The 16,515-nt window shown below is 38.7% G+C and overlaps 1 protein-coding gene across 1 annotated transcript; it reads right to left on the reverse strand.

Moving 5' to 3' along the window:
- Window positions 1-12,174: 12,174 nt before the first annotated feature.
- On the reverse strand, window positions 12,175-13,198 carry LOC128472489 (hemoglobin subunit alpha-3-like). Its single transcript, XM_053454365.1, has 3 exons — window positions 13,035-13,198; window positions 12,694-12,898; window positions 12,175-12,507 (listed from the first exon to the last, which is right to left on the reverse strand). Exons 1-3 carry the CDS (start codon window positions 13,127-13,129, stop codon window positions 12,379-12,381), a joined length of 429 nt encoding a protein of 142 aa, XP_053310340.1. The 5' UTR covers window positions 13,130-13,198; the 3' UTR covers window positions 12,175-12,378.
- Window positions 13,199-16,515: the final 3,317 nt, after the last annotated feature.

Consider the following 16,515-nt stretch of genomic DNA (forward strand, 5'->3'; position numbering starts at 1 on the left):
CCGGTTCTATGTTGGCAATGTGGATGCCAAGGCTGGCCTTTGGGGTGTGCAACCTGTGATCTATGCCTGTAATTTAGGGGGTTCAATCTATACCTTTAATGTTGAGTTTTTATGTGCATTCCTATTGATCTATACCAGCAAAGCTGGGTTTTAGCGTTATTCTGTTGATCTATATCTGCTATGCTATTTATGTATGAATTGAAAATAATGAAAACCAGTGTAAAAAGGTGTTTGGAGGGAAAATGTACTTTCCTTTCTCCTATTTGCCGGATACCCAGCTGCAGCCCGTTACGACACTCTCCTGGTGTTGGAAATATAGAAAAAGTATCGTGTAAACCGGTTCAGAATGAAAAAATAAAAAGAGAAATGTGATAGTGTAGTAATTAACACAAATGGTCTTATGGTGGGTCTACTTATGCACTCACAATGCGTATATGTTGGTCAAGCTCTGTATAAATCAACACCTCGGGGTCCGTGAATGGGATATATGTTGGAGGAAGCATAAACATACAGAAACACGATGGTGTAATACCGTTATACGTTGGGGCACGCCAGGATAGATGTATACTTAGATGCCTGTAGATGCTGGTTGCCGTTCAATGATCTTCCTTTTATATTTCCTCAGAGTTCTTTGGATCCTTCCCAGCCTTAAGCCGGTGTTGATATATAACAGGTGAGCGGGTGAATAATATTATACCAAAAAATGTACTGAAAAAATAATAATTTATTCTGGGCACATGCCCAAACAGGTATAAATAAAATGAGCGTATAAATAGTCCTCGTTCAGAAGCACTATTCCGCTATAAAGGATTCTAAAAATATATTTAAAAGAGTCCATACGAATAAAAAGAGCTCTTTAAAAAATCTTCTCAACGCGTTTCGCCAAAAAGCGGCTTCTTCAGGAGTATCTTCTGTGCTTTTTTGTAGTTTTTTTATCTATGCGGGGCGCCATCTTTGTTCTGCTGATCCGTCGAAGTTTTAGACGCCATGATTATGTTAAGATCAGGATATATCGAGTGTGTAAGGGGTAAATATATATCCCGCAGGACGTTTGGAAACGAGGAGAAAAGAAATCTCTTGAGATTCACCATGTGAAAAAGTTAAGGAGATCCCGTGTAGTACACCGGTGAGGAGACACAATGAGGTTACGAAGATTCTCTAGAGATATTCAAAAACGAATGCAGAGTGATAAAGCAATATGCGACGTGAACATGATCAAGTGGAAATCTTACGACAGAAAGATGGAATAATGTGTGACAGTCAAATGGAAAAGGACTGGAGCTTCTAATGAGAAGACAAACAGAGAGATGGAGAACACATCACATCCTCATAATACAGAACTAGCATTTAGTATAGTTTTATAATATTCCCTAATTGTTAGTCTCCAAATAATTTCTCATACAGAGGTGAGCTAATGCAGAGGTCCATTAAAATGTGATGCAATCTATACAGAGTCTTCTTTTATATATATATATATATACTCGGATGTATTTATATTTTTATTTATGAAATCAATTAGTCCATGAAGTTAAGTGCATCAATTTAATATTTGGACATCATCAATAAAGCTGTTTTTATTCTCAAAAGTAATTTTGTTTTTATTTGTATTTATGATGGTTATTTATGTGTTTTGTCTGAGTGTATACATCAAATGGATTTAGTGAAGGTGGGCATGGAATATAGTCTTGTATTGATTATATCACCCATAGATCTATTTGGATATCTGGTTGCATATTATTCAATTTAATGAAGAGGCGGGCAATGCTATGCATATATATATATCATAAGAAGGTAACTATGAGATTTAACCCCTTTTTTACATATGTGCTAGAATATCTAGCTCCATATTGAGGCCTCCTTTCTTAAATGTTTTTAATTTGAAAATCCATTCGGTTTCACGTTTGGATAGGTTTTCTACTGTGCTACCCCTTCTCCAATTGGGGGGACCCAGTCTATGCCGATTATTTTTAAGGTCTCAACTGAAAAGCTTGGGCATAAATTGCAGTGTCTGGGGACACTGTGTTTTACGTTCTTATTCCTGATATTGCCTAGATGCTCCAACATCCTTTCTTTCATCAGTCTGGTTGTTCTACCCACATATTGTAGGCCACAACCGCACTCTAGTAAATAGACTACATTCTTTGATAAACAGTTTATGAAGTGTTTTATTGGGTATGTGAGGCCTGTCCTTGAACCTATAAACTGATCAGTTTTTTGGGGTAAAAAAGTACACATATTGCAGTGGCCACATTTATGAAATCCCTTGGGCCTATTTCCTATAAACATGTGTGGATTATGTTTGGTTTCTTGCTTGGGTAATATACTTGGAGACAGGATGCTTTTCAGTGACCCTGTTTTCTTAAAGATGATTTGTGGTTTATCAGGAAGTACCGTGCCTAGGATTTCGTCATTTTTAAGTATGTGCCAATCCGTTTGATTTTATTTGCTTGGGTGTTATACTGGGTAAAAAATGAAAAGCTGAAATCTCTGTCCTTTCCTACCAACAACTGTTGTCGATCTATTTTTTCCACCTGTCGCAGGCTATCATTTAACCTTTCTACAGGATATTTCTTTTCAATTAATTTCTGTTTTATTTCCTCCGCTTTTATTTCAAAATCTTCGCCCTTTGTACAATTTGTTTTGATCGCTAAAAGAAAAACACAACATAGTGGTAAAGCAGGCGGATAAGGGAGGAGCTATAATATTCTTTATATAAAAGAATCTAAAAGAATTTTGGAAGATGCGACTACCTATAAAAAATTAAGTAAAAATTAACAAAAGAATTTAGTATAGTGTTATATAAAATACTGGAAGAAGGCTTGGAACAAGGCATTCTGAACAAAAAAGAATTCAATTATTTGAAAAAAGAACATCCAAAATTACCAGTTTTTTACTTCCTACCCAAGATACATAAAAACCTCAAAAAATCACCCGGCAGACCTATTATAAGTGGCATAGATTCGTTAACATGCAACACATCGGAATACGTTGATCATTTTCTACAAAACTACGTCCCCAAAATCCCAGCATATTTAAAAGACACCACCCATCTACTTAACATACTAAGGGAAATACAATGGTCTCCGGGGTGGATATGGGCCACAATGGATGTCTCTTCCTTATACACAGTAATTAACCATGAACAGGGGATAGAAGCTATCAAGAAAACCCTATCCAGAGATACAAACATGAATTCAATACAAAGATTGTTTATCTTGAATTGTATTAACTACATTTTGAAATACAACTATTTCTGGTTTGAAAATGAATTTTTCCTTCAATTATGTGGCACAGCAATGGGCACCAGGTTTGCACCGAGCAACGCCAATTTGTTCGTAGGTGAATGGGAAAATGAATTTATATGGAATAACAACCCGTACGGTGCAGACCTGGTGCTCTGGAAGAGGTACATCGACGACATATTGATCATTTGGAAAGGAACGGAGGATAATTTACAAGCGTTCATACAATACACTAATGACAATAAGTTCAATTTAAAATTCACCTCTAATATACAGACAAAACAAAGTGAATTTTTGGATGTAGAACTTTTCTTTGAATATAATATAATATGTTCAAGAAACTATACTAAACCAACAGATAGAAATGGGTATATACATTACACTAGTTGCCACCATCCCAAATGGCTAAATAATATACCGAAGGGCCAGCTAATGAGGATCAAAAGAAATTGCACAAAGGGCGAAGATTTTGAAATAAAAGCTGAGGAAATAAAACAAAAATTCATTGAAAAGATTAAAAGGTTAAATGATAGCCTGCGACAGGTGGAAAAAATAGATCGCCAACAGTTGTTGGTAGGAAAAAGAATGGACTCAAAAACATCTAAGGAGAGAGATTTCAGCTTTTCATTTTTACCCAGTATTACACAAAGCAAGCAAATAAAATTAAAACGGATTTTAGACAGGCATTGGCACATACTTAAAAATGACGAAATCCTAGGCACGGTACTACCTGATAAACCACAAATCATCTTTAAGAAAACAGGGTCACTGAAAACCATCCTGTCTCCAAGTATATTACAGCAAAAAGTCCACTTGGGGGCGCTCGTGTGTTCCATTCAATGAAAAATAAAACAGAGAAAAAAATATATAGTGTAGGAGTAAAACAGTGTGTTATGCCCTGCGTATCGCAGATTTTCCACTCACAGTGTGTTGATGGGGTTCAGTGCGTCATTGAGATGGCCTTGGGGTCCATATGCAAGAATATATACCGAGGAAACCTATAGACACCGTTGAACCTATAGACACCACAAATAATCAAGCTCAAACTAAGTTTATACACACAGATCTGAAACCCAGATCGAGATTTTTTCCATACAACGAAAAGAGTGATCACATAGGCGTGTTCACGGATCTAATTCTGAGGGATATAGAAAAACTAAACCCTAAACACAAATCATTTAATTTAAGCAAGGAGGAACAACTAGCTATACGTACTATTAAAGAAAGATATGATATAGTTGTAAAACAAGCGGACAAAGGGGGGGCCATAGTGGTCATGGACAGAACATATTACATCAAAGAGGCCAACATAATATTAGGGGATACAACCACATATAAAATACTTAACCAGGACCCAACAAAAGATTTTAGTGCAGTATTGTATGCCATACTGGAGAAGGGTCTAAATTCTGAAGTTCTGAATAAGAAAGAACATTCTTATTTAAAGGCAGAACATCCCAAAATCCTGGTGTTCTACTTCTTACCGAAGATACACAAGGACCTTAAGGAACCTCCCGTGAGAGACCCATAATTAGTGGTTTAGATTCCCTCAACTGCAACACGTCCGAATATGTGGATTATTTTTTACAAAAATATGTTCCCAACACTCCATCTTTCCTAAAAGATACCACACATCTACTGAACACTTTAAAGGACATACAGTGGTCCCATGGATGGCTATGGGCCACCATGGATGTTTCCTCACTTTACACGGTCATAGACCATACACAAGGAATTGAAGCAATTAACAACATACTTTCTAGGGATAGAGATATGGATCCCAGACAAAAATCATTCATCCTTGAATGTATAGAACACATCCTCAAATATAACTATTTTTGGTTTGAGGACACATTTTATTTACAATTATGCGGTACAGCAATGGGCACCAGGTTTGCACCCAGCTACGCCAATTTATTTGTAGCAGAGTGGGAAGATCAATCGGTTTGGAACAACAATCCATACGGTGCAGACCTGGTGCTCTGGAAAAGATATATCGACGATATCTTGATTATCTGGATTGGGACGGAGGACAGATTACAAGGATTCATAAAACATATAAATGACAATAACTTCAATCTCAAATTCACTTCCAACATCCAGACCACCCAAATTGAATTTCTGGATGTAGAACTATTCATAGAAAATAATCAAATCTTATCTAGAAATTACACTAAGCCCACAGATAGAAATGGGTATATCCACTATACCAGCTGCCACCACCCACAGTGGCTGAACAATATCCCTAAGGGCCAGTTTACACGAATTAGGAGAAACTGCTCAAAAGATGACGATTTCATGAAAAAAGCAGACGAAATAACAAAAAAGTTAATCGATAAAAAATATCCCATAGAAACCTTAAAGAGCAGCCTATTACAAGTCCAGGGAATGAATAGAGAACACCTCCTCACCCCCAAAAACAAGAAACCAGACTTAAAGAAAGATTATAGCTTTTCCTTTTTCACAAAATATAATACCCACGCCAATCAGATAAAAAGAATATTTAATAAACATTGGCACGTATTAAAAAATGATGAGATTTTGGGGACAGTCCTACCGGATAAGCCACAAATCATCTTTAAGAAAACAGGTTCCCTAAAAACCATGCTTGCACCCAGTGTACTCTCTAAACCAAAGCCAGATACATCTTCATATACGTTTCTAGGGGCCTAACCTAACGGTTTCCATAAATGTGGCCACTGCAAAATGTGTGGTCCACTACCCAGAAAGACCGAACACTTTACAGGACACAAAACAGGTTTAACGTATACCATCAAACATTTTATCAGTTGTTCCACCAAAAATGTCATATATTTGCTCCAGTGCGGCTGTGGCTTGCAGTACGTGGGAATGACAACAAGACCACTAAAAGAGAGGATCTTAGAACATCTGGGCAACATCAGAAATAAAAATCCCAAACACAGTGTCCCAAGACACTGTAACGCTTGCCCTCTCTTTTCACAGGACACATTGGATATTCAAATTAAAAACCTTCAAAAGTGGGGGATTAAATATGGAGTTAGATATCCTAGCTCACATCTAGACATGTTTTTTTTTTGTTTTTTTATATAAATAACCAGTCCCAAGTTTTTTCCCTTCATCAATTCAGTTTATTTAATATATACATATCATCACATGATATTCATCTATATATATACAATTTCTTCAGTTCAATTCATTTCATTCACTTTAATTCATTCATTTATTCATTTGCGTACACACTATTATAAGACATCTCAGGGCTTTGTATTCATGCATACATCGCGTATCTCCTACTATTAGGTATTTCATCATTATTCTCTTTGTATGTTTCCACATATCCCCGTTCTTTCGTGTATGTTTTCATATATTCCCGTTCCACCGCTCGTTTCCGATATCATCACCGCTTCACAGCCCTTAAACTTTCATCTTTCGGTTCCCCGTAATAGCCGCACACATATCGGTATTAATACCGATTAGGATATTCTTCCCGCACGGTTTACCTAGAACACAAAACACAACAACATTATGACACTGCTCTTATACTTACCTTTAACCCTACGGTTCAACGAATCCTTTTGATCGGGATCCAAGCTTCATTGAAGGCAGTGACCCCGGCACGTCGACGAACGAACGGAATCCGGAAGTAATTGTCTAGCTGACGTCAGACGCCACAACACGGACGGCAAGCAGATGGCGCCAAACACTTAAAAGGACCTCCACTAGAGAGAAGATACTACTCCTGATGAAGCCTTACACGGCGAAACGCGTTGAGTGACTTTTTTAAGGACTTTTATGATATATTTTTATTTGTATCAGCATTTTTATTTGTATCAGTACTTTTTATGTTATTTTAAAAACTTTTTATAGCTGCAGCTGATATGGATCCAGCTGGCTGCTAATTAAGAATAAATACCTCTTTTTACATACCTTCTATGTGGATAGTGGCTGTTTCTATACACCACACACACATTGGTATCTAACCATTGGACCCTCCAAACCAGAAGAATATACGGATGTGACCAGATCATCACCAGATATTACGGGCATCTTGACACTTATTTAAGTGTAAGTATATCTCCACTTGTTGCGTATCTAGCGCTATATACATAATACACTATTGGATTCTCTTCTGGTTTGTTTCCTCGGTATATATTCTTGCATATGGATCCCAAGGCCATCTCTATGACGCACTGAACCCCATCAACACACTGTGAGTGGGAAATCTGCGATACGCAGGGCATAACACACTGTTTTACTCCTACACTATATATTTTTTTCTCTGTTTTATTTTTCATTGAATGGAACACACGAGCGCCCCCTAGTGGACTTTTTGCTGTATTACTTCAACACCCGGAGAGTGTTGCTTAAGGGTTGCAGCTGTGGTTCCAGACACAAAAGGAAAGTCATTTAGGTTGATTATTCCTACTATCCACTATTCTATTCCCTATACTGGTTTTTCTCACCTTTTTTTTACACATATCCAAGTATATTACCCAAGCAAGAAACCAAACATAATCCACACATGTTTATAGGAAATAGGCCCAAGGGATTTCATAAATGTGGCCACTGCAAAATGTGTACTTTTTTACCCCAAAAAACTGATCGGTTTATAGGTTCAAGGACAGGCCTCACATACCCAATAAAACACTTCATAAACTGTTTATTAAAGAATGTAGTCTATTTACTAGAGGCGGTTGTGGCCTACAATATGTGGGTAGAACAACCAGACTGATGAAAGAAAGGATATTGGAGCATCTAGGCAATATCAGGAATAAGAACGTAAAACACAGTGTCCTCAGACACTGCAATTTATGCCCAAGCTTTTCAGTTGAGACCTTAAAAATAATCGGCATCACCCGCTGTGCTGTAGCAAAGCCCCGACTTTCCCCTCAATGTCGGTCGCTTTTCGCCTTCCATATTGAGATGGACCCTAGCTGTCCCAGCCTCCATTGTTTCCCGGTCTCGCTGGCCCCGCTCCATTCGGAGTCCTCCACACATACTACATGCTGTTGTGTCACGGGCCGCGACGGTGTCGCTTATCTAGTTAACTATTTTGATTGGTCCTTTAAGATTCCATTGTCATTATGTTGTTCCAGATGTATTATTCACGAATGTATGCCTACCATGCTACATATCTCCTCATGCTGTGTATGTTGTGATGGCGTTGGACTGTACCCTTATCCGTGCCCCTCCCTTCTTATTTCTGTACCCCCCCTCTTCCTTTGTTGGATATTTCTCTGAAAAATGATTAATAAACATTGATTTACCCTAAAAATAATCGGCATAGACTGGGTCCCCCCAATTGGAGAGGGGGTAGCACAGTAGTAAACCTATCCCAACGTGAAACCGAATGGATTTTCAAGTTAAAAACATTTAAGAAAAGAGGCCTCAATATGGAGCTAGATATTCTAGCACATATGTAAAAAAGGGGTTAAATCTCATAGTTACCTTCTTATGATATATACTGTATTGGCTCTGATATAGGCCGCCCCCGTATATAGGCCGCACCCTAAAAGTTTGGTGCTTTTTTAAAGAAAAAGTTTTTTTAATAGACATGCTGGCACTCTGCCCCCCCCCGAGATATGCTGCCACTCTGCCCTCCCCGAGATATGCTGCCACTGTCCCCCCCCGAGATATGCTGCCACTGTCCTCCTCCCCCCGAGATATGCTGCCACTCTGCCCCCCCCTGACTTACCAGAGCAGACTCCCAGGTGTCTTGCGGGGCCGGCGGGGGACATCTACGCAATACGGGTCTACAACTTCCGGTGCCGGCACTCAACACATGGAACAACACATGGAAACAGCACGTGCAACTGAATAAGACATAAAAACCCTGTATTTGCAGGTATATGTAAATAGCACTAGGGGGTGCGCGTGTAAACCGGTTCAGAATGAAAAAATAAAAAGAGAAATGTGATAGTGTAGTAATTAACACAAATGGTCTTATGGTGGGTCTACTTATGCACTCACAATGCGTATATGTTGGTCAAGCTCTGTATAAATCAGCTTTAAGCCGGTGTTGATAAATAACAGGTAAGTGGGTGAATAATATTACACCAAAAAATGTACTGAAAAAATAATAATTTATTCTGGGCACATGCCCAAACAGGTATAAATAAAATGAGCGTATAAATAGTCCTCGTTCAGAAGCACTATTCCGCTATAAAGGATTCTAAAAATATATTTAAAAGAGTCCATACGAATAAAAAGAGCTCTTTAAAAAATCTTCTCAACGCGTTTCGCCAAAAAGCGGCTTCTTCAGGAGTATCTTCTGTGCTTTTTCGTAGTCTTGAGATTCACCATGTGAAAAAGTTAAGGAGATCCCGTGTAGTACACCGGTGAGGAGACACAATGAGGTTACGAAGATTCTCTAGAGATATTCAAAAACGAATGCAGAGTGATAAAGCAATATGCAACGGGAATATGGATGGGGTCCTGTTGTGTTGTTTATGTGATCGATGCCTGAACTACAGGGAGTAGGGAGAACTACAGGGAGATATATATATATATATATAGTGTATATGTAGTGTTTTATAATTGCCCCCCTACTTTGGTCCCTGTCCCCCCATGTGCCCCCCCTAAATATGAAAGCTGGAGACGCCACTGAGCAGGGATGAATGAAAAAATAAAGATAAACACCTGTCCGGCGCCCGGGACATGCTGTCGGGCGTCAGGAATTACGCTAAACCCCGATTATAGGCCGCACCGCCACTTTAAGTGGGTGACTAAGAAGCGGTTCAGCGAACTCATTCATCTTTCTGGTTCTGACTCAGCTTGCCTGACTACGTGTGCTCTGCCTGAGGGCTCCATGCCATGTTTCCAGTACCCTGCTGTGTGTCTGGTACCCTGCCGTGTGTCCAGTGTCGTGTGTGAGGACTCCCTGCCGTGTGTCCAGTAGCCTGCCTTGTGCCCAGTGCCATGTGTGAGGAATTTTTTTTTATTTAATATTCATGCAACAAAAAAATACAATCACAAAAAAGAAACAATAATTACAACACGCAAAAAAAAAAAAAAAAAAAAATATACCCAAAACATCAAAACAAAAATGAAAGATCAATCCCTTCCCAAAGAAAAGCCCCTTTGAATCCCGGGATATATAACCTTCACCCGTCTGGCTTTCCTTTAACTACTACAGATTCATCGTCGTATGAAACTCCACTTACACCGGTGGCTTAAAACAATGGGTTTATTAACATAACAAATACATATAAATCAGTATATAGAGAAGCGTCTGAAATACAAGGCTCTATGACTCTAACTACACTATGCTAATGACTCTATGTGTGCATGTAAGGATGTGGTGTCCCTGTCACCTTGATGTTATCCTTCCTTCTTTCTTTCTGGTTCTCTCCCTCTCTGTCTTTGTTGCTCACACCTTTATAGCCACCATGCCCAAACAGTCCCAGCCAATCATCTTCTTAGTTTGTGTCCACTCATCCTTAGGAAGGCACAATCTTGTACCTGCACCAGCTGCCTGTGGAGACCGCTCTTGTCCATGAAGTTAGATTGCCCCCCACAGTGAAGTTGATGGTCCTCAGGGCAAATTCAGGGTGGGTCTCTGAATGTTGATATTGTCTCCTGTAATCCTTTTGTTGTAAGAGATTGTAGATTGTATCTCCTGTTTATTGTTCCCACCTGGTAGAGAGATAGCCCTTTGATGTATTGTGAGTTCCTGGACATTTGGGTTTCGCCACTAGTGTAATTCCTTGAAACTGGTTTACTCAAGAGGAATCCCATTGTGTTGGGAGCCAACTGTTGTCCTTGGAGATTAATAGTTGACTTATATTTATTACACCAATACCGTGTACTTCTCTCCTTAACATACACATCTTTTAAAGCATCAATAATCAAAGTAGTTACAGACTCAACTGATAACAAAATGTGTTTTGCTGACTTTAAACATCTAGCATTCCACAAATAATATATAACAATGGCATTAATTACATACAACGTACTTTTATTAATATTTCCCGGGATTTTAAATTCACCATATACCAATTGTACATATGACTGATTGCCATGTGTGAGGACTCCCTGCCGTGTGTCCAGTAGCCTGCCGTGTGCCCTGTCCGAGGGCTTTCCAGCCATGTGCAGTATCCGAGGGCTTTCCAGCTGTGTGCCCTGTCTGAGGGCTTTTTAGCCGTATTGCCAGTCAAGACCAGTCCTGTGTGCCACTTACCTGTCTTGTCAGCTTACTCAAAGACAGATCTCAAAATAATATCCAGCCTGGAACAAAAACTAGAAATCTGAAAAATAAATTATTATAATTACATTTCAATAAATAACATTTACTGAATAGATATGGTATAGCATAACTCCTATCACTATACACTAAGCCAGACATTGATGCCCCTTAAACAGCCTGCCTGTGCCACCATTGCCCCTAAAACAGCCTGACTGTGCCACAGCATGGCAGCACAGCTTAGGTTTGCAAAGTTGCATCTAAACAAACCACAAGACTTCTGGAAAACGTCCTTTGGACAGATGAGACTAAAGTGGAGATGTTTGGCCAAAATGCACAGCGCCTCATTTGGCAAAAAACAAACACAACACTTCGTACCAACTATCATCCACAGTGGCTGAGGTGTGATGATTTGGGCTTTTTTGCAACCACAGGGCCTGGGAACCTAGCAGTCATTGAATCTACAATGAACTCCTCTGAATACCAAATTCTGTTGCACAGCTTTACTTTGTTGTATGGTGACCATGTGGGTTTGAGGTATGTTATGAAAAAACACAGATGATTTAACAGCTTGATAACACAGGTCATTAGGGATCCACAGGACAGCGCTCAAAAATCAAGCTACAGTTTTGTAGCTTGATAACTGGGGTTACCACCAGAAACATTTAGTTGAAATTAATGTTGAGTGCTTCATATTTAGCACTTTGTTCCAGATTAATGGAAAAATGCTTATTTGAATTTTTGTTAAAAAAAAATGCAAAAACCAGGTTGTAGGGATGTAAGTAACATTTTAATTATCACATGGAAAATCATATTACATTGTGACAACAATTGAAACCTTCTCATAATGTTACATTTAGAATGTGATCTTTAATTTCCCCTTAGTATAATGACAAACTTGTGCGCAAAGTTTCCAGTAAACATCCCATAAGGTGGTGTAATTACAGATGCATTCTTGTTGTCTTGGTGTATTTATCTGTACTTGGAGGTCAAGACAGCGGCTACTTCAGCAATGAATTTGTCCCAGGCAGCCTGGACTGAGGGTGTGAAGTCTTCAGGGAAGTGAGCAGCCAGAGTCACTTGGATAGTTTGAGACAGCAACTGTAGAGAAAATGCAGCAAATAATCAGAATACATTTACACCGCACCGCTTTAAATGTAGAGTATCGGCTGTATGCCTGTATAGATAATGTCCTAGCACCACTTTTTATTAATCGAATGTAACTGACCCATGTCCTATTATGTAAAGGCAGTAATTAAATGCATTCATGTAAAACTGATTTCTCACCTTGAAGTTTCCTGGATCCACTCTCAGGTTGTAGGCATGCAGGTCACTGAGGGTTGACAGGGAGCCTGAAAGGCTGTCAATGTGCTTGGCGGCCTCTCCCAGGGCATTCACAACTTTTCCTCCGTGGTTGAGGAGGTCAGCAGAGCCATGGCTCAGGTCAAAATGGCTGAAGTATGTCTTGGTCTGAGGGAAGCTCAGGAAAAGTCTAGAAGAGAGATGTGAACAATATTAGTCTTTCATGTATGATTTTCTTTACTCTTATTATTATCTAAATGCGGCAAACCACCATTTTACAGTTAAGCAGTTCAGTAACAAAAATGTACATATACTTTTATACATACCTCTCCAAAGCCTCAGCTCCCAGGGCGCTGGCATTAGGAGCAATCTTGCCCCAAAGGGAAACAATTGCGGATCTCTCGCTGCTGCTCAGAGTCATCTTGGAGATGGGAACTGGTGAGCTTTAGACTGACTTCAACTGGAAACTGAAGACAAGTGTGTGCTGTATGGTAGCATTTGCTACTCTTTTAAACTGTTAAGCGTCACAAGCAACCCACTGAAAAACATTCCTATTGGCTAAAATGCAGTTCAGCCCTTTCAAGTTATCTCTATTGCAACAATACATGCCATTTCAGCTGACTTAAGACAAAAAAAACCTTATCTGTATATTAGTTGCAAACACATCATTCATTCATATGGGTCACTACCTAGGAACTGAACTAGAGGGGCCTTCATGAAATGTATTATAAATATTGTTTTATGGTATTAATTGAATTTATTATTATTGGTTATTGGATATATCTATCTATCTATCTATCTATCTATCTATCTATCTATCTATATATATATATATATATATATAATGCACAGTTAATGTTGGAAATCCTTATTTCCTTATCCTTAAAAATTCTTATGTTTCTGTGTTATTAGTAGGGTAAGTTGTATGGGTCTTTTTTGTAAACCACAATACAATACAATACAATACAATATAGATCTTTATGTAGTCTTTTCAATGAGTTTGGTATTTAATGCAGGGGTCATGAAACTGATCCAATGTATCCAATATGCAGTGTTTTTGCATCTGAAACCATTTGACTGTGGATGGGGTCCTGTTGCTGCCATGTCATTGTAATATGTAATTAATTGCAGAGTAACACAGGTGATGTGGTATATGAAGGCTTTTCTGCTACCAAGGTTAAATAAAATAACAGTACCACCAGATCACACCTGGAGACAAACTGAATGGGCAGAAGACTTCAACAAGGAGACACTTAGTCCTGACAGGGCAAAGGGTACTGTTTATTGAGTTGGATTAACTCTCCTAAAAGTTTTTTAGGGCACAATTGCTCCCTGTATTTTGTCTGAAGCCCCATTTGTGAAAGATGAGGATCTAAAATTATGCATTTTATTTACTTTTGTGAAGTGTTCATATTAATATTATTAACATTATTATGACTTTTAGGACTGTAGAAGACTTGCCATACACCTCTTTGCTCCATACAATCCGCAGCCCTAGAATGAAGGGATATCAGGAGTGGAAAGTGGGACATAGGGATTTGGTTTACACTAAAAAAACACACTGACGCAGTATGCTTGGCCTGCTATAACCTGGTATCCAAAGAAGCCCTTTTTCTTATGTGACTATAAGTGAATGCCTCAAAAAGACACTAACCTTTAAAGTACCGGTAATGTGTAAATTCAAGTTATTTTTACTCCCTATGTAAATTTTGGAAACAAAAATGAAGTGAAGATACATTTAATTTTCTGTAACTGTGGGTGCTGACGACTGATGGACATTCATCAGCAAGCATGCAGCATTTAGGAGTCTAGTTAATCAAATTATAAGTGACCACCGTATAAACAACTTTCACCTAAAGAAAATACTTAAAGCTGTATGTCTTTTTGTATAATTGTATTAATTCAGAAACATCCCAAAATATTTTCTAGTATATACCAAGCCAAAGTATCGAAAACTAAATAATTTTCTTCAAATCAATGAACTCCCCTTTATAAATGTATACAATATATGACAATCTCCATAAATGGAGATTGTACACAACATATTGTAAGTTAGTTGGTCTATATGCCATTTGTGTTTTTTCCACAAATGCTCGTTGAAATTTCCTTACTGCATTCAAATCTATCACTTCTGCTGGGAAGATGTGCAATTTAACTACCACCCTTTGGAAAATACTTTCCTCTTTGTAGACTCCCAAACAGGAGTCAAGACATTTATATATAATAATTGTAGCCGTTTATTGCATAGAAACTGATATTTTGAAAATATCGGACATTACTAATAAGTGTCAGGTTCATTCAGCACAGATGTTATCACTAACCAGATATGGAGTCTTGTACAGTACAGCATATTTACTATCAGTATATAGACAGAACCTTACAGAGTAGAAACTTATTTACTATCTGTATACAGACACCCATCCTCTTTACGGTGCAGCATAGTTATTATCAGTATACAGACATGCTACCTTATACATCACAACAGCTGCTATCTCTGTGTAGACATGCAGACTCATTATTAATTGTTAATGTCAGTATAGTCAAGATGCCGCACAAACATTTTCTGGGGAACCAATGAGTCAGCATCCCCAACTTATCAGGAACGTTGACAAAATATTATTTATTTGATTGTTAGTTATTCTTTAAAGATAGCCTAATTCCAGAGATGCTACCATTTTCATGATGGGAGAGTAGCCCCAAAATTCAAAGGATTATTCTAGTTAATAGAGTTTATTTTGAGAATCCTGTTATAGCACAGGGGTGTTGTTGTCACCCTGATGGTACCCTCCCGAGGTGGACTAAACTTGCCACTGCTAGATGAGCATGGCCAGTCATTCTTCTCCTTCCATATGTGCCAACTTTTGCTCCAGGTGTCCCTGGACAAAAATCAATGAGCTCTAGGATTTACAGCTTAAACACAATGCTGCCTGTGGACAGTGCATAGCCAGTGCTTTTTAACATTCACAATGGGAAATGTGAGAAAACATATGTATAATGTAGATCTCTTCCTCACACCATTTACAGTGGTTAATATATGATAAAAGCACAAATAGAAGACCTCAATGCCTGCTCATTCTATCTAACCGAATTTTAAATGCCACAGGTAGAACACCCTTCATTTACTTGAACTAGGCCCATTCAGGTCATTGGAGGATACAAGGAGTGAGGGTATTTTATTAATCTTAACTCTCACAACCTCAAAGGCAAAGTGACGGTGGGGTGGGGCAAGGTATGCTGTGATACCTGGCAACTCTCTGGGTTTGACTCAGATCCTATTGGTAAATCGCTGCTTTCCTGGGTCTCCTGGCAGCTCTCCTCTCCAAGGGGGAGTGGTGTTTAGCAATACCCACTCCTCATCCAGTTCTACTTCTAAACCATTTAATGCTATCAGTGCTAAGTTTCCAGGCATGCATGTTGTCTGTCCCTCCCACAGGAGCTCTTATCACAAATTAACCTTCCTTAAGAGGATGGTGTGAAAGGGGTATAGTTCAGCCCCAAAATGCACATGTTAAATGAATAGGGGACTCTAGTAAAACCCAAAACAAACCCACATACCCAGCAAAGACTATTCAAAAACAACTACCCAAGGCATAAATATTGGGGATTCAGTCACACTATATGGTAATATACTGTATTGCTTAGTCCGCCACTACAATAAAAATAACCTAAGTTTGGCAAAATTGCTTGGAGACTCTCAAGCAATTTAAAGCATTTTCTGGACAAAATTAATGAGGCACTCGTGTGGCAAGTGGGGCTCAACCCTGAGGTTTGGCCAGAACCTGCAAATATGTACAGCAAAACCAAAAT

This window comes from Spea bombifrons, chromosome 2 (genome assembly GCF_027358695.1).
Source record: "Spea bombifrons isolate aSpeBom1 chromosome 2, aSpeBom1.2.pri, whole genome shotgun sequence".
In the NCBI taxonomy this organism is placed as follows: domain Eukaryota; kingdom Metazoa; phylum Chordata; class Amphibia; order Anura; family Pelobatidae; genus Spea; species Spea bombifrons.